General features: G+C 38.7%; 2 protein-coding genes and 1 non-coding gene across 4 annotated transcripts in view; all 3 read right to left on the bottom strand.

The window, feature by feature from the left end:
- Positions 1-1,462: 1,462 nt before the first annotated feature.
- trnad-guc (transfer RNA aspartic acid (anticodon GUC)) lies at positions 1,463-1,534 on the bottom strand. Its single transcript has one exon. It is a non-coding gene; the product is annotated as a tRNA-Asp (tRNA).
- A 4,684-nt stretch (positions 1,535-6,218) lies between these two features.
- Positions 6,219-19,453, bottom strand: chd1l (chromodomain helicase DNA binding protein 1-like). The gene is made up of 25 exons (XM_087785311.1): positions 19,323-19,453; positions 19,051-19,163; positions 18,314-18,420; positions 17,777-17,888; positions 17,670-17,701; positions 17,188-17,269; positions 16,958-17,120; positions 16,088-16,243; positions 15,923-16,012; positions 15,751-15,847; positions 15,533-15,606; positions 14,553-14,663; positions 13,309-13,423; positions 12,754-12,907; positions 12,504-12,690; positions 12,293-12,438; positions 11,747-11,910; positions 10,685-10,872; positions 10,523-10,621; positions 10,388-10,458; positions 10,181-10,295; positions 7,873-7,981; positions 7,579-7,801; positions 7,377-7,460; positions 6,219-6,520 (listed from the first exon to the last, which is right to left on the bottom strand). Exons 1-25 carry the CDS (start codon positions 19,429-19,431, stop codon positions 6,401-6,403), a joined length of 3,021 nt encoding a protein of 1,006 aa, XP_087641437.1. The 5' UTR covers positions 19,432-19,453; the 3' UTR covers positions 6,219-6,400.
- A 2,397-nt stretch (positions 19,454-21,850) lies between these two features.
- The window catches only part of nhsa (Nance-Horan syndrome a (congenital cataracts and dental anomalies)), a 60,168-nt gene continuing 57,726 nt past the window's right edge, over positions 21,851-24,292 (bottom strand). For both annotated transcript variants that reach the window (XM_087785301.1, XM_087785302.1), the window contains one exon: positions 21,851-24,222. In XM_087785301.1, coding sequence (XP_087641427.1) covers positions 23,601-24,222 — 622 coding nt within the window. In that variant the 3' untranslated portion in view covers positions 21,851-23,600. The remainder of the gene's footprint in view (positions 24,223-24,292) is intronic.

The raw sequence follows: 24,292 nt of genomic DNA, 5'->3' as shown, positions 1-24,292 counted from the left end.
ACGCAGCCCTGCTCCACCCTGCCTTGCTCCACCCAGCCCTGCTCCACCCAGCCCTGCTCCACGCAGCCCTGCTCCACGCAGCCCTGCTCCACCCCGCCCTGCTCCACGCAGCCCTGCTCCACCCAGCCCTGCCTTTCCCCAACCAAGGATGCTCCTAGTGACACCATCCGCCCTTAGTGGGCCCTCTCTAGGAGTCTTCCTCTGTGCCTCTCCTGCACCTGTACATGCACCTGCTCCAGCTCCGGTTAGAAGGGTGAACCGCAAGGAGGAGCACAACAGCTGTAAAAAATGTGGGCAGTTTAGGACAAAGGAGACTGGGCACAGTCAGTATCAGGGGAAAATGTACTGCCCTTCGACTGAGACTGTTCCTAAAGAGAAGTGGCTTGAGGATATTAAAAAAATATATATAATATGTATTGTATATAAAATATTTGGTTTTTTTACTGGTTTTGGGTTGATGTGTAAATTTTTCTTGTGTGTTTTACTAAATTAAACATATATATATATTGAAACATCTGTTTGTGTTTTGCATGTTTCATCACATCACAAGAAAGAAAAGCAGAATATGTATCAACTTCCCTTAACATAACCAACATATTTTATTTAAATACAATGCCCATAGTTGATAAAAACTGTCAATAGCATAACAACGATCACTAAAAATGGGATAAATTCAGTTTCCTGAATATTTCCCTTTCCCCTCCTTTTTTTCTCTTTTTTTCCTCTTTTTTCCTCTTTTTTCTTCTTTTTTCTTCCTCCCCCTTCTCCCCTCTTCTCTTCCTTCTTCCCCCCCCTTAACAGACTAACGTGCGCCAGCTTTGGCGCAGTCGGTAGAGCATGAGACTCTTAATCTCAGGGTCGTGGGTTCGAGCCCCACGTTGGGGGCTGTTTTATCCTCAACGGCCGTACAGGATAGTTTTGAGCAGAATACTATGTCTTTGCGATTTGGGAATCCAGTTTGAGTGTCTCTAGAACCACGATCAAGAGATTGGGTGCTCCAAGGCCAGCATGTCACAAGATCCATTCTTGCAACAGTCTTGATGTGTTTAAACGTTACTATCTATAAAATTGGCATGATATGTCACAGAGTAAGAATCACTAAAGGTTCCACCAGGATTTGAACTAGGATCATTGGATTCAGTGTACAGACTGCTAACCATTACTCCATGGAACTGTTAGTTTGCAAGTTGGTTGTTAGGCAGTAGCAAGTGAATCTGATTGCAAAAGACTCCTGCTTGGGTTCATGAACCCTGTGGACAGTAATCTTTTTGTTGAACATCTTTGTTTAGAAATAAGAAAGTAAAGATAGGCTGGCAGAGTAAGTAAGTAAGTAATTTGTATTTGTATAGTAGACACCATGATCGAGATGTGGCCTACACAAGGCTTGGATTCACTTCCTATAGTTCTCAATCTCCAATAAGAGATAACAGATGGACGAGATTTGTTCAAAAAACAGATGAGCCTCCCCGTCGGGGAATCGAACCCCGGTCTTCCGCGTGACAGGCGGAGATACTGTCCACTATACTAACGAGGATTGGATGGACCTCTGATGCATAGAAGTGCATTGCAAATCATTTTGTGATGAGCCAAACCTAGCCTACTCAAGGATTTGCAGTGGAGAAAAAAAATGTTCGCTGCTGCCATAAACTGCTTCAAGAGGAGGAAGACATTGACCAAGAGAATAATGTGGTAGCAGGGCTAGTGGCGCCCCACATTGGACGCTGTTTTATCCTCAACGGCCGTACAGGATAGTTTTGAGCAGACTACTATGTCTTTGCGATTTGCGAATCCAGTTTGAGTGTCTCTAGAACCACGATCAAGAGATTGGGTGCTCCAAGGCCAGCATGTCACAAGATCCATTCTTGCAATAGTCTTGATGTGTTTAAACGTTACTATCTATAAAATTGGCATGATATGTCACAAAGTAAGAATCACTAAAGGTTCCACCAGGATTTGAACTAGGATCATTGGATTCAGTGTACAGACAGCTAACCATTACTCCATGGAACTGTTAGTTTGCAAGTTGGTTGTTAGGCAGTAGCAAGTGAATCTGATTGAAAAAGACTCCTGCTTGGGTTCATGAACCCTGTGGACAGTAATCTTTTTGTTGAACATCTTTGTTTAGAAATAAGAAAGTAAAGATAGGCTGGCAGAGTAAGTAAGTAAGTAATTTGTATTTGTATAGTAGACACCATGATCGAGATAAGGTAAGGTAAGGTAAGGTAAGGTAAAACTTTATTGATCCCTCAGGAGGTTGTTTTTTACCAATAGCCAGCAATTTTTCATAAACAATAAAAAATAATACATAAAAATTAAATAAGAAGAACATAAAGAGGAAGAACAAGATGACACAATCTAAGTCTAAAGACAAAGACAAAGAACATAGATCAAGGAAAGAAAAACAACAAAGACAAAGGATACAAAGACTAACATGGAACAGAACATCCAGATACTCTCACTGCACTCCTGCCCCCGAACTCAGAATTGTACAATTTAATAGCCTGAGGGATGAATGAGTCCCTGAGTCTATTTGTTTTGCACCTGGGTAGGAGCATTCGTGCACTCATTCTGCTTCTCTGCTCACTGATGACAGTGTTCAGAGGATGACTGTCATCATCACTATGATGGACAGTAGTTTGTTCAATGATCTCCTCTCAACAACTGTCACCAGTGAGTCCAGCTTCATTCCAACCACAGAGCCAGCCCTCCTGATCAACCTGTCCAACCTACTGACACTCCTCTTAGACACATTTCCACCCCAACACACCACAGCATAGAACATGACACTGGCCACCACAGACTGGTAGAACATGCAGAGGAGCTTCTTGCAGCTGTTAAATGATCGAAGCCTCCTCAGAAAGTACAGTCTACTCTGAACCTTCTTATATACATGGTCTGTGTTGCAGGACCATTCCAGTTTACTGTCCATCCACACACCGAGGTACCTATAGTTGTCCACTATCTCCACCTCGTCGCCTCTGATGGACACTGGACGTGGCTTTGTCCTGGACCTCCCGAAGTCCAAGACCAGCTCCTTGGTCCTTGAGGTGTTCAGCTGCAAGTGGTTCCTCTCACTCCAGTCCACAAAGTCACGTATCAGACTCCTGTACTCGTCTTCGCTGTTGTCCCTGATGCATCCAACAATGGCAGTGTCGTCAGCATACTTCTGGACGAGACTCAGCTCTGAGTTGTAGCAGAAGTCCGAAGTGTAGATGGTGAAGAGGAGAGGGGCCAGTACTGTCCCCTGAGGTGCTCCTGTACTGCACACCACAGTGTCAGACTTGATGTCCTTTAGCCTGACATACTGTGGTCGATCAGTAAGATAGTCCGTAATCCAGGAGACCAGACCAGGGTCCACATGCATCTTAGTCAGTTTGTCCTGCAGCAGAGTGGGTTGGATAGTGTTGAAGGCACTAGAAAAGTCCAGGAACAGGATTCTCACTGAACCGCTTCCTTTATCCAAGTGGGAGTAGGTTCGATGCAGGAGGTGAAGGATGGCATCTTCCACACCAACTGCTGGCTGGTAGGCAAACTGCAGGGGGTCTTGCGCGTGCTGGACTTGTGGCCTGAGATGTTTGAGGACCAGCCGCTCCAGTGTCTTCATCAGCTGCGAAGTCAGTGCCACCGGTCTGTAATCGTTCAGCACACTCGGTCGGGTCTTTTTAGGGACTGAAACGATACAGGAAGTCTTCCACAGAGTTGGTACTTTCCCCAGCCGTAGACTGAGGTTGAAGAAATGCTGGAGTGGCTCAGCTAGTTCAGCAGCGCAGGTCTTTAGCAGTCGAGCAGACACCTCATCAGGACCAGCAGCCTTCCCTGGACTAATCCTCCGAAGTACATCCTGTACCTGGAGTGAGGTGAAGCTGGGAAGTGATTGTGTGGAGCTGAGGGGGGCACAAGAAGGTGGGGCAGGTCCTGAGGCGGGCAGCAGTGAGGGTGAGGTGACCTGCTCAAACCTGTTGAAAAAGTTGTTCAGACCATTTGCCTCCTCCACCGTGTCCACTGCAGTCAGAGAGGCCTTGGTCTTGTGTCCAGTGATGGTTTTAACACCATCCTAGACCTCTCTTATTTCTTCTCGGCTCAGCTTCTCCTCCAACCTCCTCCTGTAGGTGTCCTTTGCCTCCCTCAAGCATCGCTTCACCTCCTGCTGAGCTGACCTCATGGCGTCCCTGTCCCTGCTCCTGAATGCCACTTTCTTCCTGTTAAGGACATCCTTGACCTCCTTTGTTACCCACGGTTTATTATTAGGGTAACAGCGGACAGTCTTAGTAGGGGCGACAACGTCCAAGCAGAAATTTAAATAATCTGTTAGACAGTGTGTCTGACCCTCGATGTCCTCACCATGAGACCTCAGCAGCACATCCCAGTCTGTTGTTTCAAGGCAGTCTCTGATGGCATCCTCCACAGCTGGTGTCCACTTTCTGATTGTCTTAGTGGTCACAGTCTGTCTCTGCACCAGAGGAATGTACTGTGACTGATCGGACCTTCCAAGTGGAGGAAGAGGTTTGGCTCTGTAGGCGTCCTTCAAGTTGGAATAAAGAAGGTCAATTGTCCTGTTATTCCTGGTGGGACAATCCACAGCCTGATGGAAAGTAGGCAGAGTAGAGTCCAGGTTGGTATGATTAAAGTCTCCAGAGATGATGATAAACGCGTCAGGATGTTGATTCTGAAGTCGAGCTGTCATTGTGTGGATCTACTCACAGGCAGATGCAGCCGCAGCGCTCGGAGGAATGTAGACACACAGCGCGATCACGTGACTGAACTCACGCGGTAGATAATATGGACGCATGCTGACAGCCAACAGTTCTAAATCTTGACAACAAGAGACTTTCTTTACAGTAATGTGTCCCGGACTACACCAGCGTTTATTCACGTACATGATCAGACCTCCTCCTCTGCACTTCCCACACGCGCGCGCGTCTCTGTCCGCTCTGATGGTGCTGAAACCAGGCAGCTCCACGTGTGAGTCCGGAGTCAGCTGAGTGAGCCACGTCTCCGTGAAGATCAACAAGCTGCTCTCTCTGTAGATCCGCTGGTTGTTGAGGGCAGACAGCTCGTCGATCTTATTCGTCAGTGAATTGACGTTCCCCATCTTGATCGTTGGGATCGTTGGTCTGTGACGTCTACGATTGTCCGTTAGCTTAGCCTTTAGTCTCTTCCCTGCCGACAGCCTCTGTAACGGCGCTGAAGTTCGATCGGGATCTCGTGGCGATCTCCAGCCCGTGCCATTGACTTCAGCGACAGTAGATCCTCTCTTGAGTAAACAAGACGATTCTCCCCATGTTCAAAAGTATCCATTTAAAAAATTATAGTAAAAAAATTAATAAAAAACAGAAAATTATAGAAATTGCTGCGGAGCTACTGGAAGAAGCAGCCGTCCTCGTTGGCGCCTTTAATCCCAATGTGATTAAATTAGATGTGGCCTACACAAGGCTTGGATTCACTTCCTATAGTTCTCAATCTCCAATAAGAGATAACAGATGGACGAGATTTGTTCAAAAAACAGATGAGCCTCCCCGTCGGGGAATGAAACCCCGGTCTTCCGCGTGACAGGCGGAGATACTGTCCACTATACTAACGAGGATTGGATGGACCTCTGATGCATAGAAGTGGATCGCATATCATTTTGTGATGAGCCAAACCTAGCCTACTCAAGGATTTGCAGTGGAGAAAAAAAATGTTCGCTGCTGCCATAAACTGCTTCAAGAGGAGGAAGACATTGACCAAGAGAATAATGTGGTAGCAGGGCTAGTGGCGCCCCACATTGGACGCTGTTTTATCCTCAACGGCCGTACAGGATAGTTTTGAGCAGACTACTATGTCTTTGCGATTTGGGAATCCAGTTTGAGTGTCTCTAGAACCACGATCAAGAGATTGGGTGCTCCAAGGCCAGCATGTCACAAGATCCATTCTTGCAACAGTCTTGATGTGTTTAAACTATCTAAAAATTGGCATGATATGTCACAAAGTAAGAATCACTAAAGTTTCCACCAGGATTTGAACTAGGATCATTGGATTCAGTGTACAGACTGCTAACCATTACTCCATGGAACTGTTAGTTTGCAAGTTGGTTGTTAGGCAGTAGCAAGTGAATCTGATTGCAAAAGACTCCTGCTTGGGTTCATGAACCCTGTGGACAGTAATCTTTTGTCTTGATGTGTTCAAAACTCTACACATATACATTTATATAGAAATAAAAACTCATAGAAACACGAAGCTGGCATTGAAATGCTTTTGCTTTATTTGCTTGATCTAGTTTTGTTGATCAACTCTGAATTATTCTCTCACAATTAGATTGATTGTAATCCTGATTTTTGACTGAAATCTCTGAATGAGGAAATACAAGTAAATAAAAACAGAAACAACAAGGTCCGAGATCACTTGATTCATGTCGAGGAGTTCAGTGAAGATACTTGAATGCTTCTGTGTCCACCTTCCGTTGTTTGGAGAAGCAAGAGTCCAGCCAGTCTTTCTTCACAACAACAACCTCAGGATACTGACTCAGCAGATATTTCAGCTCCTGATAAACACAGTGAAAGAACATTAAAAAACAAAACTTTAAGGCACATTTAAGTTCTGCGTGGCTTTAGAACAGGTCTGTTGAACTGAATGACACAAGGGACTAAAATTGTTCAGCGGTTGAGGAATTTCGATTTTGGAAGGTATAATACTGGTCACTCAATTTTACTTTTGTTGGAAGTCTTTATAAGTATCCTCTCCTCCTATACTTTTGTTCTCTTCTAACTTCCTTTCCTGCTTTTCCCCCCTCTCTCTCTCTCCATGCCATACATTCATCCTCTCTTCTTATTGTGAGTTACAGGAACTGAAAAACAGCAGGACAAGGTTGACACTGATGGTGGGGAGGAGACTACCTTGTTCATTTGTCTGCAGTATTACCTATCTCCGGTAATGGATGATATATGATGATGTATCTGCTTTTAAGGCGTGTCACTTTTTAAATGGGCAAATGAGCCCAATTCCTTAGTTTTGAGGATTGAGCTTGAGGAATTAGGTAGCCTTTTGAGGAAAGAATTGGGAATGGGCCAAAATCTTGTCATAACCACACCCATTAAGTCTTCACCTCTAAGGGACTTGTTGTCCAAACAAAGCGGGAAATCATTACAGCTGGCTGGAGGAATGAAGTCATTATTACATCATAATGGACTCCGCACGCTGAACCTCTTGTTCGCCGAGATTTCAGACGGGGTAGAACTTTATAACGTAGTAACTTTAAAAAATCATCATGATGAGGGACTTACTGCATCTTGGAGAGGGAGACTTCAACATTTAAAACATGTGAGTAAGTCTGGGGTTGTATATAGAGTTGGGTTTTCACATTATTGTCCTTTAAATTTGAAACTTTTTTTAGAGCTTGCCTGAGAATGCACTTTGTTTTCCACCTCTGCGATCACGTGGGTGACTTCAGAGCTCATGATGTCCTCCTCATCTCCATCATATGTATGCTGCAGTCAAGGTTCTGTACCGTTTCAACTCCCTTTAACAAACACAAAATGTTGTCGAAGAAGACTTGAGGGCGACTTAAAAACTGTTATGTGGTTGGCTATGAAAAGGATATGTGATGAGGTTGCGAGACAACCTCTTCTTCTCTGACAAGGACAGGTTGAAGAAGAACACACGGACCCCTGTCAAGAAGCTGGGGAGCTCATTTGAGGCCTGCTGTGAAGAGGATCCTGCCTCAGTAGTCTTTTTGCTTGTAGTCTGTGGTCGGGGGGAGGAAGTTGTTGCTGTGGCACCAGAGGAAGCTGCAGCTGTGTGTTTGGTAGAGCGGCTGTGATAGTATCTGTGGCAAAGAAACCTTACAAATTCTGAGGAGGCACAATTCAGAGATATAATCAAACAGTGCTCCTTTACATGAAGGTTTGGATCCCACGAGAGGCAAGATGTTTTCGAATGAGCCTTTCTGTGCCATACCAGTTGAAGCCTTTTGTGGAGTGACCGATGCGTGGGAAATGAACACTTGCTGGAAACAGAAAAACAAATCATGACCATTAGAGCTCATCAAACAACACTTCACAATAAAAAAGAAAAACAAGTTTGCATGAGAATTTCATAATGACAGTGTATCTTGTGTTATCAAGGAGAACAGTGTCCTTTCTCACCCTTTGCTTCACACATTTTCAAGATGACTTTAACTTTTCTGAAATTGCAAAGCTTCAACTCATTAAGTCTGATCCTAGAATCCAGGTTCATGATTTCTGTGTGTGTTATGAAAGATATGAAACACCACCACAACCTGCTATACCATTACGCTCAATTATATAAATGATATTCCACATGTTGATCAAAGTAATTCATATTTTATATATATATATATATATATATATATATATATATATATATATATATATATATATATATATATATAAAATAAATTGACCAGATTCTGGCTTTCATCAATATTTTAGTAGCTTGGATCTTGCTAGTCCTAAAGCAGTTTGCCTGTTTGCATTCGATCTAAATTATTGTCTGATAGAACAGTTATATTAGGATGATTAAAAGCATGTGTCACATGTCTGCACTTTGACTGTCCTGTCACAACTCCAGAATTAATAGTAAGTAAGTAAGTAAGTAATTGTTATTTGTAAAGCTATATTTATTTAGCTTTTCTCAGAAAGCACTTAAACAATTAAAAGAAAACACAGTTAAAATAAAATGTGAGTTCTCCTGTAACTAGAGCATGTTGGAATTCTTGTTGCAAAGTTTTGTATTAACTGCAAGCGTGACAGCTCCTTCTTGTTTAGACACAAAAAAATATTACAATGGTCAAAACGAGAAGACACAAACTTGTGGATTATAAACTCCAGATCAGATCATGGTTTGACACCATTTTCCAAGGTTTAGAGATTTTTCTCAGTTGAAGGAAACCATTTTTGGTCAGTTTTATGCAGTATTGTACTACATACGTGTCTAAGTGAAATACAACACCCAGGTTTCTCATGCTCAGTTTGAAAGACTGACCTAAGTAACCCAAGTACTGACTCAACCCTGCAACCTTAACCAGAGTTTCAGTTTTGTCCACATTTAGCTGCAAATTGTTTTCACTCAGCCATTGTTTGATTTCTAGCAAACAATTGACTAAGCTGTTCAGTTGGATTAAATGAGCAGTAGAGCTGGATGTCATCAGAACAAATGTGGTAAGAAACATTAGGAAATCTCTGAATCATTTTACCCAGGTTTACCCACATCCAAAATAATAATTAGGACCCAACAGATTCAATGATTCAGACCCTATTTGATTGTCACATACACTGAAACTGGGCCCAGAAAAATATTAGGAGAACCACTGAAACACAGATCCTGACATCCCTCAGTCTTCTCAGCAGGATCTGGTGATCACAGTAGAAAATCAAATATATATTTTTTAACTCCACTACAAACAGAATAATATAAAATATATATTTTAAACTCCACTACTAACAGAATAAAATAAAAAGTAAAAAACATGTCTCCACCGCTAACAGAAGTTCTTATTAAACTCCACTTCACCCAGAATTATTTCGATCTACGATTTAGAAAGTTGCTTTGTTTGTCTGAAAGGTGAACAGGATCATCTACACCTGCTTACATGGTGATCATTGTCTATGGTCCGAGATTTGTAAAATCCAGATTAAGTAAATTAGGCTCAAGGTACAGTCAGTCCAATTTTGTGAATAAACTGGATGGTCCCCTTTTATGTAATATATTAAAGATCTGAACCTATATGAGGTATCAACATTATTAATATCTTTCTTTTTTTTACCATCGTATGTACGAATTTTACATTTAATGTTACTTCAATTGTATTTATTTACTTAAATCCATATTAAATCCATTACATCATTCTACTATATGCATGTCTTCTACTATATATGCATTGTCAATTAGCCTTACTTTGAATGTCTGAATAAAAGTATAAAAATGTTTATTAATAATAATAATAATAATAATAGTTTTTTTATTTTACATTCTTTAAGCCCTGAATGTGAAGAAGGAGGGGGGACTGGATTTACATGATTATGGTAACATTTCTTGCTGGGTTGTTATTTAGAATGTTTGTCTCTCTTTATGCTTGAAAATCAATAAAAGATTAATACACATGTAAAAATAAAAAGTGAACAGATCTGTAGTTCCATTAGAGCTGATAGTATTGTGAAATGATCTAAATTGCGTATGTGACAACCTTTAATTCTTCTGGCGGCTGCATAGATCTTCCTCAGTCCCTCATCCAGAGCGCTGAGCATGATCCCCGACAGGTTATTGGCTTTGTCCCGCTGCTGTGCAACGATGAGAGCAAGCTGGACAAAGCAAGGATATAAATCTCACTTCTACCATGTTGACACAGAACATGTTAATACAGAACACAGATCATGTACTCAAGAGAACTCACCTGATCTTGGCCGTCTATTCTGGACTGTTTGTCATCGATGGGGAAAAGCAGGACGTTTCCGACCTCCAGATCTGAATCAAGCATCACACATAGTATGTATCACAGGTTTGAATCATTTGTTTATGTTTGATTTACCTTTCATCTTGCCAGCCAGCTCATACTGCCTCCGTGGTTGGTCTGATCTCACCTCCAGAGCTGTGAACAAACCGCCTCTTCCCCACCAGCCAGAGTCATCTATAAGAATTTAATTACCTTTACCTGTGGTCTGCTGGTAAGTCTCTGATGACCGGTACATACCAACACAGTGCACAATGATGGCATCGCCATGTGCAGCGTGAGGATGAGTGACATCACCCAGGACATAGTTGATGGCAGTGCTGTCCTCATCAGTGGAAATGATACTGCCCTCATCATCCTCCTCTTCCTCACTGTCAGGAGCCTTCAGGCAGATGGAGTTGTAGCCGCACGATTCCCACAATTTCATTCTGCGAAGGAGTTTGACAATTATGAGTCGATAGTAACTCATAAAAAAACACATTTACATTACGTTGGACTCTACATTATGATAAAAACTGGAAGAATGTGTCAAAATTTAGATTAAAAAAACACTAACTTTTGAAATCTATCTGAGAATGTTGACTGCTTGTTGACCAATTAAAGATCACCTTTATGGAAGTCTATCAGATCTATCATTTTTTTTAAATAATACTTTCTATATTGGAAGGTTAAATTAGTTTTTATTGAAAGATTATATTAAATAATTAAATTAGTTTTTACACATAGACTTTCTAATTCCAATAATTCAAAAAATCCTTTTTTAAATACAAAATTATTTTATTTATAGGCTTTTAAATTCAATATAAAAATGTTTGTATCAAGCGCCTTACAGACAGACATTTCTCTGTACTGAATTGATGTCCCCTTGATATTCTGCACGTCGCATGGTTGGCTGTAAGCTTGATGAAGTAACTCAGTACTCTTCTTCGTATTAGCTGAGCACTATTATTATTAAACATTTTTATATTGAATTTTAAAGGCTACAAATTCAAATTCTATGACTTAAAAATACATTGACAAAATGTATTTTCAAATTATAGGAATTAGAATGTCAAACTTTATGTAAATAAAGATCCTTTATAATTGTGTAACCTTTTTTAAACATTTTAAATGTTAAATTGAACCATTCAATATTATGATGGTTATAAAATATTTACATACACAGCAGTAATGTATATAATATTATATGTTGTAAACTGAATAAACATAAATAAGATTAAAAATAAATAATTGTGAACCAAAATGTTTAAAATATTATTACTTGTGTTAAGCAACAATGTTAACCTTGTGAAAAACACTTACTTTTTCTGATACTTCTGCTCTTGCTGTCTCTTCTTCACATCCTCCTGTAGTTTGACTCTCTTAGCGGCAGCCTCCTCCCTCCTCTGCCTCCTAAGCTCTAGCTCAGCATCAGTGAGAGGTTTCCTCTTCCTGGTGGGGATCATCATTGCTGCCGACAGTGAGCCCTGCAGATGTTTCAAACCATAGTGTCAGTTTTTAAGATAAAAAACGAATAATAGAATTTCTAGTACTAATACTAGTACTAATAATACCAATACTACTAGCAATACCATTACTACATAATACAAACACTATTTTTCTAATAAAGGTAATAATATCCATCTTATAATATATATTTTTTAAATTACTACCGCTAATAATACCTATAAAAATACTACTTCTACATATAATAATCATTAAAATTAGTTAAAACTAGTACTAATAATATCAATAATAATTCTGCTTACAATAACAATAATAATAATAATAATAATAATAATAATATGTATAGTATTTATAAAAGTAATAATGAACTATGAACTCTTTTTGAGCTAGAAAAGTAAGGACCTCTGTTTTGTTTCGTAACGCTCGCCCCGTCCCGACTGCTTTATCAAATTCAGCCTTCTGTGTCTCCAGAAAACATTCAAATCTCTTCTGGTCCTCATAGCTGGTTTGCTTGCTGTAGTCTTTCCCCTCAAAGTAGTACATGTGGGCTGAGGTGGAAGAGAAGAAAATGATTAGATCAACATGAAAGATAATTAATCCTGTTCAAACATACTCTCGACTTCACATTCGGCGTCACTCTCTTCTTCCTCATCTTCCTCCCTGAATGTGATCGCATCCTCGTCATCTTCCCAGCGTCCGTTCCGTGAGGATCCGAGGATTTTGTCCAGTTCTAGGTTCTGAACTGAACTTTCATCAGATGACAGAAGCTTGTCGACGCCAAACTTCAGGATTTCACTGAGCTATGAAGGGAATATTTAGGAACAAATTAATCTTGTGGTGAGTTAGTCTTGAGGAGCACAAACCTGTAGTCCTCCAGCAGCCGACTGGTCCTGGTCCAACAGAGAGAACCGTCCCTCTTCTATCACTGTGTTGGTGAGACGCAGCTTGGACAGAGCACGAGAGTACATCACCTCCTCGACTGTGTCTCTGGCCAGAAGTCGTATCACCTTAACTGGCCTTGGCCATCACAAAAACATCCACAAATTATAATACAATTATGGTATTAAGTATATCAGTGTCATTAGTATACTGAATGGTTGAATTAATAATATAAAATGTTGAAACTTTTTATTTTTTATTGAAATGTTTTTAAATAATTGAATTTAATAATTTTGATATATAATTAAAAGGTATTCAAGGATTATAAAATTATAATTTATTTTTATAAATACAGTATATAAAGTCTTATTGCGTAGCCTTTTAATAACATTGACACTTTTATACCAACATTTTTAAAAATTCAAATCATCTTTAAAAAAAATTAAAAGGTTCAACATTTGATTTTTTTTTTATATTCTGATGGCACCGATATACTCTATATAAACTTCATACATCAAATCTTCCTATGGTTTAAGCACCTGTCCTGGCCAATCCGATGGGAGCGTGCAGCAGCTTGCAGGTCATTTTGAGGGTTGAAGTCACTGTCCACAAAAATCACAGTATCAGCAGCAGTCAGGTTCATACCAACTCCACCTGCAGCAACGGATGACAACACGTGAGTATGAAAGCAAGCCAGTAGACACATGAATTGATAGTTAAATATCACTAGGATATACTGTAGAAGAATAGGCTCTTTAAAAAAAAAAGAAAACCCTTACAGGAAACCAGATATGCATTAACGGTGGTTTACGTGGCCTCGTTTCCCCAGAAACACAGTTCTTATCTCTTTGTCATCACTTTTCTTTCCTTTCGGTTACTTATTTGAAAAACACTGCAGCACTTCCCGTAATTAAGTGTTGAGTGGGGGAAGTGAGTCGTGTTGGCTTGAGATGATTTTTGAGAACCTGCCACTATAATGACCCTGAAACACTTCCGTGGCAGCCTTAATGTGTAAATGGAAAGAAAAATACACCCTAAGTCATAGGATTGCTTCGACTTGCACTTCAAAATGAACAGCTGATATAATTGCACAGATTTTTCACAAGGCACAGACAAACTGGTTTAATGCGGTGGTTAAATTTTGAAAATCCCCCACAATACATGAAATCTGCTAAGTAGTGACCATTTATTTTTCATTTGTTTAGAATAAAAACATGTATTTAAATTTCAGCTATTCATATGAGGTACCATTCCTCCTAACAACCCCTTTGTCGCCAAGCCAACCAATCACAGCTGTCAATGATTCCAAACAAAAAAACATTGCAGGTGTCTCTCATCGGCATCTCATTGCAGCGAAACAAGTACCGGTACTTGTTATATAATTATACATTTGATTTAAAGGTGCCTTTCTAGACACAGCAAAACACATAAAAAGAGGCAAGGGACACTCTAACCACTGTGCCACCGTGCGCGCTGATTTAAAATGGTCTTTTTATGACAAAAATGGTCTTTTTTGTCCTGGTAATTGTCTACAAACTCATTTTGAACAATCACATTTTCATAGGTCACCATATAAACATAAACAGTAATCCACTGTGATTTTGAGCCAGCCATCCGGATGGCCACATAAAATGACTCAGCGGGTTGGATTTGGCCCATGGGCCACAAGTTTACCACGTGTGCTTTACATGAACGATTCCCCTTGTTTTACCTGCATTCTGCACTTTTTACCATTAACTGCATTTGTGATGTAATGGTTTATTCCCAGTCAAATTTTTCTCACCTGCTTTAGTGCTGAGAAGAAAGACGAATATGTCCTTGCTGCTGAAGTTCTTCACAGCCAGATTCCGTTCTTCCCCTCGCACCGACCCGTCTAAACGTTCATAGCTGTAACCTGAACAAATACATCTTTTGTAGTTAAAATAGCGATCTACATTCTAAATAATCTTTTACATTATTTGAAAACACTGATTTGGTGTGTGGAGGAATCAAGACATATCACTGAAACTTAATTCAAAAACCATGAATTTGGAAATAAATAGTGGTCTCACCTTTAAAATCTTTGACCTGATGAAACCTGGCATCATTTTCAAACCGAGAATGAAAACTAGTGGTCTTTCAAAATTAAGACACTGTATCATGATACCTCATCCGCTGTTTCATGAAGCCTTATCAACACATACTGTAGACCTTTTACATTCACGGATGGGTCAAAAGGTAAAAACAAAAAATTGCTGAATCAGGAAGTGAGTAATAACACAAATAAAATAAAACACACATAAAAAGATGAAAGGACATATTTATAGTCATCATTTTGTAATAATAATAACAATATTATTAATTTAAGTATGCAGTAAATATTGTGTTCAGTGAATTAGAAAATAATAATTAAGAGGCCTGAATAATTACTGTTCTTCTCTCTGCTCCTGTTCCTCTCTAAAATGTCTTGTTCGTAAAGCTAAAAGTGGATTGATAACATTGTGAAAGTGTTTAATTACAGTTGAAAATGCTTTAATTACAGTTAAAAATAGTTTAAACACAGTTGAAAATTGTTTGATTTTAGTTGAATATTGTTTGATTACAGTTGAAAATGTGTTTGATCAGATTTGAAAATTGTTTAATTAATTATAATGGAAAATGATGTGATTGTACGTATATGAGGTAAAAAACAAAAAAACCCATTATTATATTATTGTAAACCGTCGAAGTAGAGAAGTGAAAGTGAAATAAAGAGTGAAAAAATGTAGATGGAAACAAATGTACCTCTATACTCCATGTAATCTTGAAGAATGTCCAACATTCTGGTCATCTGAGAGAACAAGAGTACTCGATGACCCCTGGAGTAAAACAGTATGGGATAAAGTGGGTCAAAGAGGGGGATGCAGATACCTCAGAACGTATTCATGTATTTATTATTATTTTGTAGCGTCATTCTTATTTCTGCCACTAGATGTCACTGCCTAACAATAATCGGAACCAACCCTTTCTGCAGGAAGCTCAGCATGCTGTCTAAAAGACAAAGTTTTCCACTGGATTCAATTAGATGTTCCCCCATTTCGAATGGCTCCGGCTCCACCCCTGGCATGGATATAAAACAACGTTTTCCTCTTTTCGTTGAAAAGTATTTGTAAATTCAGCTCAGCTGCCTCTCACCGTCAAACAGGTACGGGTGATCGACACACTTCCTCAACTGAACAAGGATGTTAAGGAGACGGGTTTTGTTGCCTTCAATACCAAAAGCCTCTGAAAAGAGACGATAGTAATGTTAAGATAAAAGAGTTTTTTTTAATTTTTTTAAAGATACTTCCTGTAACTCACCAAGATCCTTCGTTAATACTGCTTTGTAGTATTTCTTTTGCAGAGCTGACATGCCGTGGTAAACCACCAAATCAGTCTTTTTGGGAAGATCGAGAGCCACTTCAGACTTAACTCGACGAAGCAAGAATGGCTCCAGAATAGTTTGGAGTTCAGCAGCTTTTTAACAGAGATTTGAAATTAGTAGTTCAGACATAATTTCTTCTTGTCATTCTGACTTGCATCAGTCAATTAAAAATCAGTATATTTTATTAGGTTAAGATAATATAGTAGAACGTTATTTTTACGAATGCAGTTCTCTCAAAAACAACATGATCAAAGACTATAATTATTGGAACTAGATATATAATTTTTCAAATTATTTAATTAAAATACTTATATATTGAAAGTTAGATATTTTTTTAAGAAATTGATCATTTTTGAAATGAATTATTAAATATTAGTAATACTAATATACTTACTAATAGAGTTTGATATTCATGCAAAATAGTGCATCCAGACAATAGCAAGCGTACAGAGCTAGTTTTAGCCAATCATCTGATAATTTTTATACAGAAAATAAAAGTCTACGAATAAAAAAATGTGGAACTTAGCACATAATACAACATAATGCAGCTTTAGACTGACTCATGAATCATAAAATGTTATCATCTCTACCTTTCAATTCAAGACTTTCACAATATAATTTATAAGCCATAAACAATATGATGAACCTTGTCCGACTCATACTACGACGAGTGAGTTGATAACAAGAATAAAGGTGTCAGCCAGGAATACTTATTTAGATTTGCCTCTGATGTTTTTGGTGCTCATGTCCACATTGCTTACATAGTATATACACAGAAGTAAAGGAGAAAAAAAGCTAAATTTTACCAAGACTCTGCTGTTTCTGTATGTTGGAGAAAGCCTCAACAAATTCTTCTACTTTATCAGCGTGAAAGACACTGGGCTGGATAAAACTCAACAGAGAGTAGAGCTCCTTCAAGTTGTTCTGGATGGGAGTTCCTGTCAGCAGAACTCGGAAGTCAACTGAGAACTAGAATAGAAACAAAACAAAAATCAACCACAGTAATGAATTAAACTAAGAATGTGTAAAAGTTTACATTTGTCAGAGTCTTGTGCAGCAGAGATTCTTGATTCTTCAGGCGATGAGCTTCGTCAACAATCAGAATCTTCCATTTCCACCTAATAAAAGACATGAGAAAAATATGGAGTCGACTGTATCCTCTCATCCTCAGTCATCTCAGGGATAGCGTAAGATTTAACTGTTCCTTTAGCTGCGAAGGATGTGGTGACAGCTGCCATCTAGCGGCGGGAAATTGACTTGCAGCCGAAAAATGTACCACACTGTACATATTTGCTTGTTACTGATACTGATTTTGTTTTATCCTCACTTAGTTAAATATAATCCATGAAGTACCTAATGATTATAATTAAACATGATTTCAAAGCAAAGAAAAAACAAAACAGTGCTGTTATCGATACAGTATCATGAAAAGAATGTTCGCAATGTTTATCTTTATCAGTGTTTTCTTAAACCACTAAAAACCAATGACAATTCATCATAAAAACAGACAAGACGTACCGTCTCAGGAAGGAAGTGTCTCTGAGACACAACTGAAAGCACAAACCATCAAATGAGTTTATTGAAAAAGCTAAAAACAAGACTTTAAAGAGTTTAAATCTTCACACCTCGTATGTGGTCAGCAGGACATGAAATTCTTGTGTCACCGTTTCCTGCTGGATCTTTGCCCGTCGGTCTGCGTCTCCTTTGTAGCACAGCACGGTCAGAGATGGTGCGATGCTGTAAAGTCATGTTTCGTCATTAAGTTTTGGGTAAGTTACTGCACAGTGGTAATGCATTATTTATGACTTATTAATAGGCTTTGTATTGTTAGGCGTTACACTACTTTTATATTACTTAAAAAAAAGTGTTTCTATACTCTACTATTTCAATACAGCAATAAAATGGCTATGACTCACAATAATATTTCTAACTTTAATGAGACCCTTTTTTAGATTTCCCTAGTTTCTCTTTCTCTTTTTTTGGCCACACAAACTATATGAATTTTTTTAAATTTAAAATGTAATCCATGTACTCAGTAATATAATGTATTATTATATATCTTTTATAAGGCCTCATGCTACTGGTTACAGCAAAAAGGAATGCATTACTTTATTTGAAGTTGCTTGCCCAGCACTGGTCTTTAAACTATTCATATCCATTACCATCCCAGCTCCTTCCTCCAGTTCTCCAGCACAGACAGTGGGCTCAAGACCAAGAAAGGACCTTTCACTCCGTGCACGCCAGATGTGTGGATCAGCAAAGAAATAGTCTGTAGACAATTGAACATATCATTGCAGAGATGCGGTCTCCAGCAGGATCCTGGAGCATGACTTTTAACTAAAGGCCCTTTGAATGACATTAATAATAAGTTCACTCTCTTACCATATCCATGGATAAATCAACGTTTGGCATAATGAAACTGATATAGACAGTAGTAGGGCTGAACGATTAATAGCATCTGCGATATAATCGCGATATTTAAATTTGCGATTATTATATCAGAGGTTGCGATTTTACTTATATTTTCAAGCCGTCAAAATGACTTGCAGCAAGCGGGGAGAGACGCTTTAACCCGTAAATCAGAGAGTCTAGAGAAGCTAAAGAGCAGCAGTAAGAAACAAACTACAGTGTTTTGAACAACTTTACATCTTGACATCGTTGTGTGTGTCGCTGCCGACATGTTGTGTGTGTGTGCGCTGCTCTCCTCTATGCCTGTGCGAGTGTGTGTGCGTGTTTATGTGTGTTCATCAAAGTTACCTTATGCAATCATACAATTCAAATTGTGTAAATGATAATATATTATTGTGTTTGACAGGAAATGCAATTAAACACACAAGAAACTGTTCAATTCATTTTAAGGTTTGCAAGAATACTTGTTTACTCATGAAAATATAGTGACCTGGCATGTTTTGCCCAGACCCATCTCGTCTCCCAGAATGCATCCCTGCTGGTTCTGTAGGCACTGGGTCAGCCATTGCACCCCATCTAACTGGTACTCCCTCAACTGGATACCTGCACAAACAAACAAGGTTTTACTATTTGAAAGCACCGTAAACCTTCTTGGGTGTATATGGTTAAAACAAACTACACCGTTGTAAAATCCATTTTTCATCAGACATTTAAGGTTTAAATTAATCCATAAATCTGGTAACATCAAAACAAACTTCTGACCTGTCAAACCATGACTCTGAAGTTCACTCTGGGCGACAGGTGTCTTCTTTTTCTTCGCGGTTATACTTTTTATGTTTATTAGAAGTTCCTTCATCGTCACTGAGGACATGTCCTGACAAAACCGCGCTGTCAAGCACTTCCTGGTTCATGTCACGTGACTCCGTGGGCAGCGCTGCTCAAAAAAGAATAGAAACTTTTTAAATTGACAGAAAAGTCAGTTGATATAATGACACTTCGTACAGAATAAATTATTATTATAATAAAATAATAATTATGGATGATTTTTATTGTGCGTATACATTATTATACCTACGTCCCCTACCGGCGGAAAAAGATCTTACAATAACAGACCTGTCCACGTACATGTTTATTAAAGAAATTATTATCAGGGAAAAATAGTATTATAATATTAGTTATTTGCAGACACATATAGGGATATAGTGTTGTTTATTTATATTCTAAATTCTGCACTTTGTAGCATATATATATATATATATATATAAAAAAGGACAATGTTCCCTCTTAAATCAGTTCTGAATAAAATTATAAAATTACATTATATATATTGATTTTACAATATATGTGAAATCTTTTTATTTTGTATTAGTTTAACATGACAAGCACATACCAGGAGGCAGAACTGCAGTCTTACACACTCTTCTGCACTTCTCCCACAATAGTCACCTGCCTTTAACCACATAGAGAGGGTGAATCTGCCCAGTTTAATAAAACCAAGAAAAAATGTCGGCAGTAGAAGAGTTGTTAAAGAAAAGTTAATTCCAATACAAAATCCCACTACTATTGTACAGGACAGGAGAATTAAGTGTGGATGGTTTACTATCCGATCCCTGTCCGCAAAAGCTGCACTAATTAATGAACTCATATCAGATAAAACCATTTACTTATTCTGCTTAACCGAAACCTGGCTGTCTAAAGATGATTACGTATCTTTAAATGAATCAAAACCACCCAGCCACATTAACTTTAATGCCCCTCGACGCTCTGGTCGAGGTGGTGGAGTCGCAGCCATCATCAACTCATGTCTGTCAACCTTTACTAGACCACAATCTGATTTAAACTCTATTGGAATTATTATACTTAGCATATCTAATACAACATCGAGATCAGGTCAGTCACTTCTCTTTGCTGGACTCTATCGTCTTCCTGGGCCATATTCTGAATTCTTGTCTGAGTTCCCGAGTCCTTGACCAGCCTGGTGCTTAAATCAAATAAAGTGATTATTGTTGGTGACTTGAACATCCACGTGGATATGGTTCATGATAGCTTGGCTAACAGGTTTAACTTTAACCTGGAGTCATTTGGTTTCTCTCAGTGTGTACATGAACCGACTCACTTTTCTAAGCATGGCCTGCTACAGGCTTAGATTGCTGGAGGGGTTTTAGACACCCAGCTCTGTATTTCCTTCCTTTTCTGCATTAAATTCATCACCTGTGCAGTTATAACCCACACTTTTCTTTTCTCTCCCTGAGCCCCAGGGCTCCACCTCCAGAGCTTCTTATCCAGGAGCTCCACCGCGTCATCACCTCCATGGACTCTTATATACTCTCCTCTTTTCTCTCACTGTATACTCCCTCACTCTTATCTCCGTCTATCTGTCTTCCCCCCCCATCCTTCCTCCTAGCCGGTCACAGCGAGAGTCCGTCAACAATGAGTCTGGTTCTGATCAAGGTTTCTGCCTTCTTAAAGGAAGTTTTTCCTCCCCTAGCCACACTGTGCTTTACTCATTATTGAGTTGCTGGGATGTTTTTCCTTTCTCCACTATAGTCTTACTTCAACTGTAAAGTGTCTTGAGATAACTTTGTTATGATAAGACACTTTAAATAAAATTGAACTGAATTGAATACAATTTAATTTAATTTAATTTAATTTAATTGAGTTGAGTTGAATTGAAATCTATATCTACTTTGTCAAAAAAGAAAGAAAATATTTAAGCTGATTCAATTACATATAGATGTTCCCTTATCTCGAATGGCTGTATATATGATAGTAATAGAATAAATAAAAATATGTAAAAAAAAGATTGTTGTTGAGAATCAATAAGAATTGAACAACTTCTACAGCTTCAAAATGGACAGTGGAATTTGAATTAATGTTTTGGTGGAATTTGTAATGTGGAACGTTTTTTTTCTTCCAAGTTCTTTCAAGTTTTTCTGCCATTTTTTTCAGTCCCCAGCATGGAATTTGGCCCAACTACTGTGTCTTTCTATTTTTTCTAAAATAAAGTCTTTACATAATTATTAATTTTAATGTGTTTGCATGTAAATAATGGTGTTTATTAAAATTGATCACTTTTTACATTTGATTATTCTGCTGAAAGCCAAGAAAAAAAACATCCATAAAATATCTCTATCTTCATCTAATAGTTGATAACAAAGTATTATCTCAAACACACTTTCTTGTAAATTAAAAAAAAATGGATTCCATCTTAAACTTAATTGTACTTTGTCACAAACGAAAAGGTTAAGTAACCTTTTTTCAATTAACAAAATCCAAAAATAGACCCACGGTTTTTCAAGCAGACATATTTATTTCTTATTTGATACAACTTTGACAAGCAGCGTTGTGCTTGCAGTTTTGCTCTGACTGGATGCTGTTGAGGCTCCTCACTGTTGCTTTCTAAAAATAAATACAAGACAGCAAATGTTCCACGGCTCAAAAATATACAAAGGTTTCAAATTCATGTAAACTTTGAAGAAAAAAAGGTTTTTACAGGAGAAACAATTCAACAACTCGCTAACATCTTTTAAAAGTTGTTGTATTTACAAGTTTTTACAGAAAAGAATATAAATCTGACAGCTACAGTAATAAGAATTGATCCGAACCACAGATTCATCTGGTACCACAAGTCATTTAAGAAGATCTAGTCAAGTAAACAAAGGGAGGAAATGATTTTGTGTCCTCCCTGTTCAGAAAGTAAAATGTAAAGTTTAATCAAGGAAAGACTTTAAATATTTGATGCTACAGCAAGACACAAAAATCACCTTTTCAGTGCACAAAAATATGGAATGAAGGCTTCGACAAAACCAATATCAGAACACTGTCGAGTGTTATATAGTAGTTGTCAAAAATAAGCTATAAAAACATCAACATCTTTATCAAGTACATCACTGTAATATAGCTAATTACTGTGAATATGTTGCAAAGGAAGTCAATTATTATAAAAGTAATTAAAATGTAGCTTAGCTTTGGGTGCTTTTAAGTCTATCCAAATGTGCTTATTGTTTATATCCCAGAGGTTTCTTATATGGACTCGGGTGGTGCTTAAGTCTTTGTTGAAGTTAGAAAAATAAATATATATTTATTGCTATATCATTTAAACCGATGGGGTTCTTTGCTTTTAAGTTCACATGTAAAAATATCACCCAAAACAGTGAAATAATTTGATAAAAACCTGCTTCTTATTGCTGATCTGAGTAAAATAAGGCATCATTAATCCTCTTGAACAACTTCCCTACAACCTTTGAACACATGTAAGTAAGCAAACCCAATATAAACCTTAAACAATAAACTTTCTCGCACTTATGTATCACTTTTCTGACCCCAGCAAACCACCTCACCTGCCACGTCAAGTTTTCAGTCGTACCATTGAACTTTTTATTGCATCATAAATGTTGACTTGAATTATTCTGTATCGTAGTGATGAGGCCTCGTAAACAGCTGATGAGGTATCATGATACAGTGTCATCATTTTGAAAGACCACTAGATGTCACTCCCTGCTTTATAATCTTTGAATCTGATCTATTAATTCAATGAGATTGAACTGGAATTATTTTCAAACTGAGAGTGACATTTAGTGGCATATCAGAAAAATAAAGATACCGTATGCAAGATACCTCATGAAGCCTCATAAACCTATCACTATTGACAACAACTAGAAATGATGTGGGAGCAAACTTAGCCAAGTATTCACAGAATACATGATTTGTACGTTTATGTTTAGCTGAGGAGTGATTAAAAGGTTTCTCTTAAAAGACAAATTGAAAGTGTCTACGAGTGTGATTTTTGGGTGAAGCAACTCAAACTAAATACTCTGGGCACCTAGATTACAGTAAATCTTCATGTCATACATACTATATATTCTTAAAATATATATATATATATATATATATATATTTATGGATTGTTTCTAAATGACAAAATAGTAACCAGAAGGGAAAAACAATGTTAATCTTTTATATAATGTGTTTGATCGCCCCCACTGCAGCTTTTTCTCAAGAAAATGGTCTTTTTGTAAACAAACATTTTATATTTCTGGTCTAGAAAGAGTCTTGTGAGGACCGGTCGTCATGAGGACTTCCGTCTGAGTTCTCTGTTTCCCCCTCAGAGATGGCCTGCATGGGCGCAGAGTACAGTCTGCAGCGCATGCTGTAGCGACTGCTGGTGGCCGGTGGTGGAACCCTGGACCGGCTCTGTCTGCAAGACGCTGCGGTAGGGAAGGACTTTGGGGAGAAACTCTCAGCATTGGCTTTAGGGTAGGGGCTGGAGGTAACATCTGGTCCGCATTGAAGCTGCAGCTGCATCTGCAAAGGTGACATGAGCTCCTGAGATTCCGAGGAACACTCAGCTGGAGATTTGGGCGTGATGGGGCTCCTGAGGATCTCGGTGGCTGACATGCGGTAACTGGAGTCTGAGCGGCTCCCCTTTTTCAACAGCAGCAGCTTGAACTCCTCGTTGGAGGTGCTGGACTTCTTCACGTTCCTGTAGATTGGACTCGGGGTCTTTTGTAGTCCGGGTGGACTCACGACGGAGGGCGGGGACGCCAGTGGAGTGGGGGAGCTCGCGCTGCTGACGGGTGAAGTGAGTCCGGACGCAGCACCCAGACGAGCTCTCGCTGCCAGCTCTGTGGAATCCTTTCTTCCCAACACTTTCCTCTTTGATCTGTGATTGGAAAAATAAAACAAATAAGAATCTCTGGAACTCATCCAGACTGACAATCTTCTTCTTAAGA

This window comes from Callionymus lyra, chromosome 2 (genome assembly GCF_982586985.1).
Source record: "Callionymus lyra chromosome 2, fCalLyr1.hap1.1, whole genome shotgun sequence".
Lineage (NCBI taxonomy): Eukaryota > Metazoa > Chordata > Actinopteri > Syngnathiformes > Callionymidae > Callionymus > Callionymus lyra.
This window is presented reverse-complemented; position numbering and strand designations above follow the sequence as displayed.

Coding starts and splice junctions, on each gene's coding strand:
- chd1l (XM_087785311.1), bottom strand. CDS start 19,431: ATGTCCTCAGTGACGATGAAGGAACTTCTAATAAACATAAAAAGTATA. Junction 17,889..18,313: donor TGGAGGAAGGAGCTGGGATG/GTAATGGATATG, acceptor ATGACTTTACAG/CATCGCACCATCTCTGACCG. Junction 12,908..13,308: donor CATCGGATTGGCCAGGACAG/GTGCTTAAACCA, acceptor GTGATGGCCAAG/GCCAGTTAAGGTGATACGAC.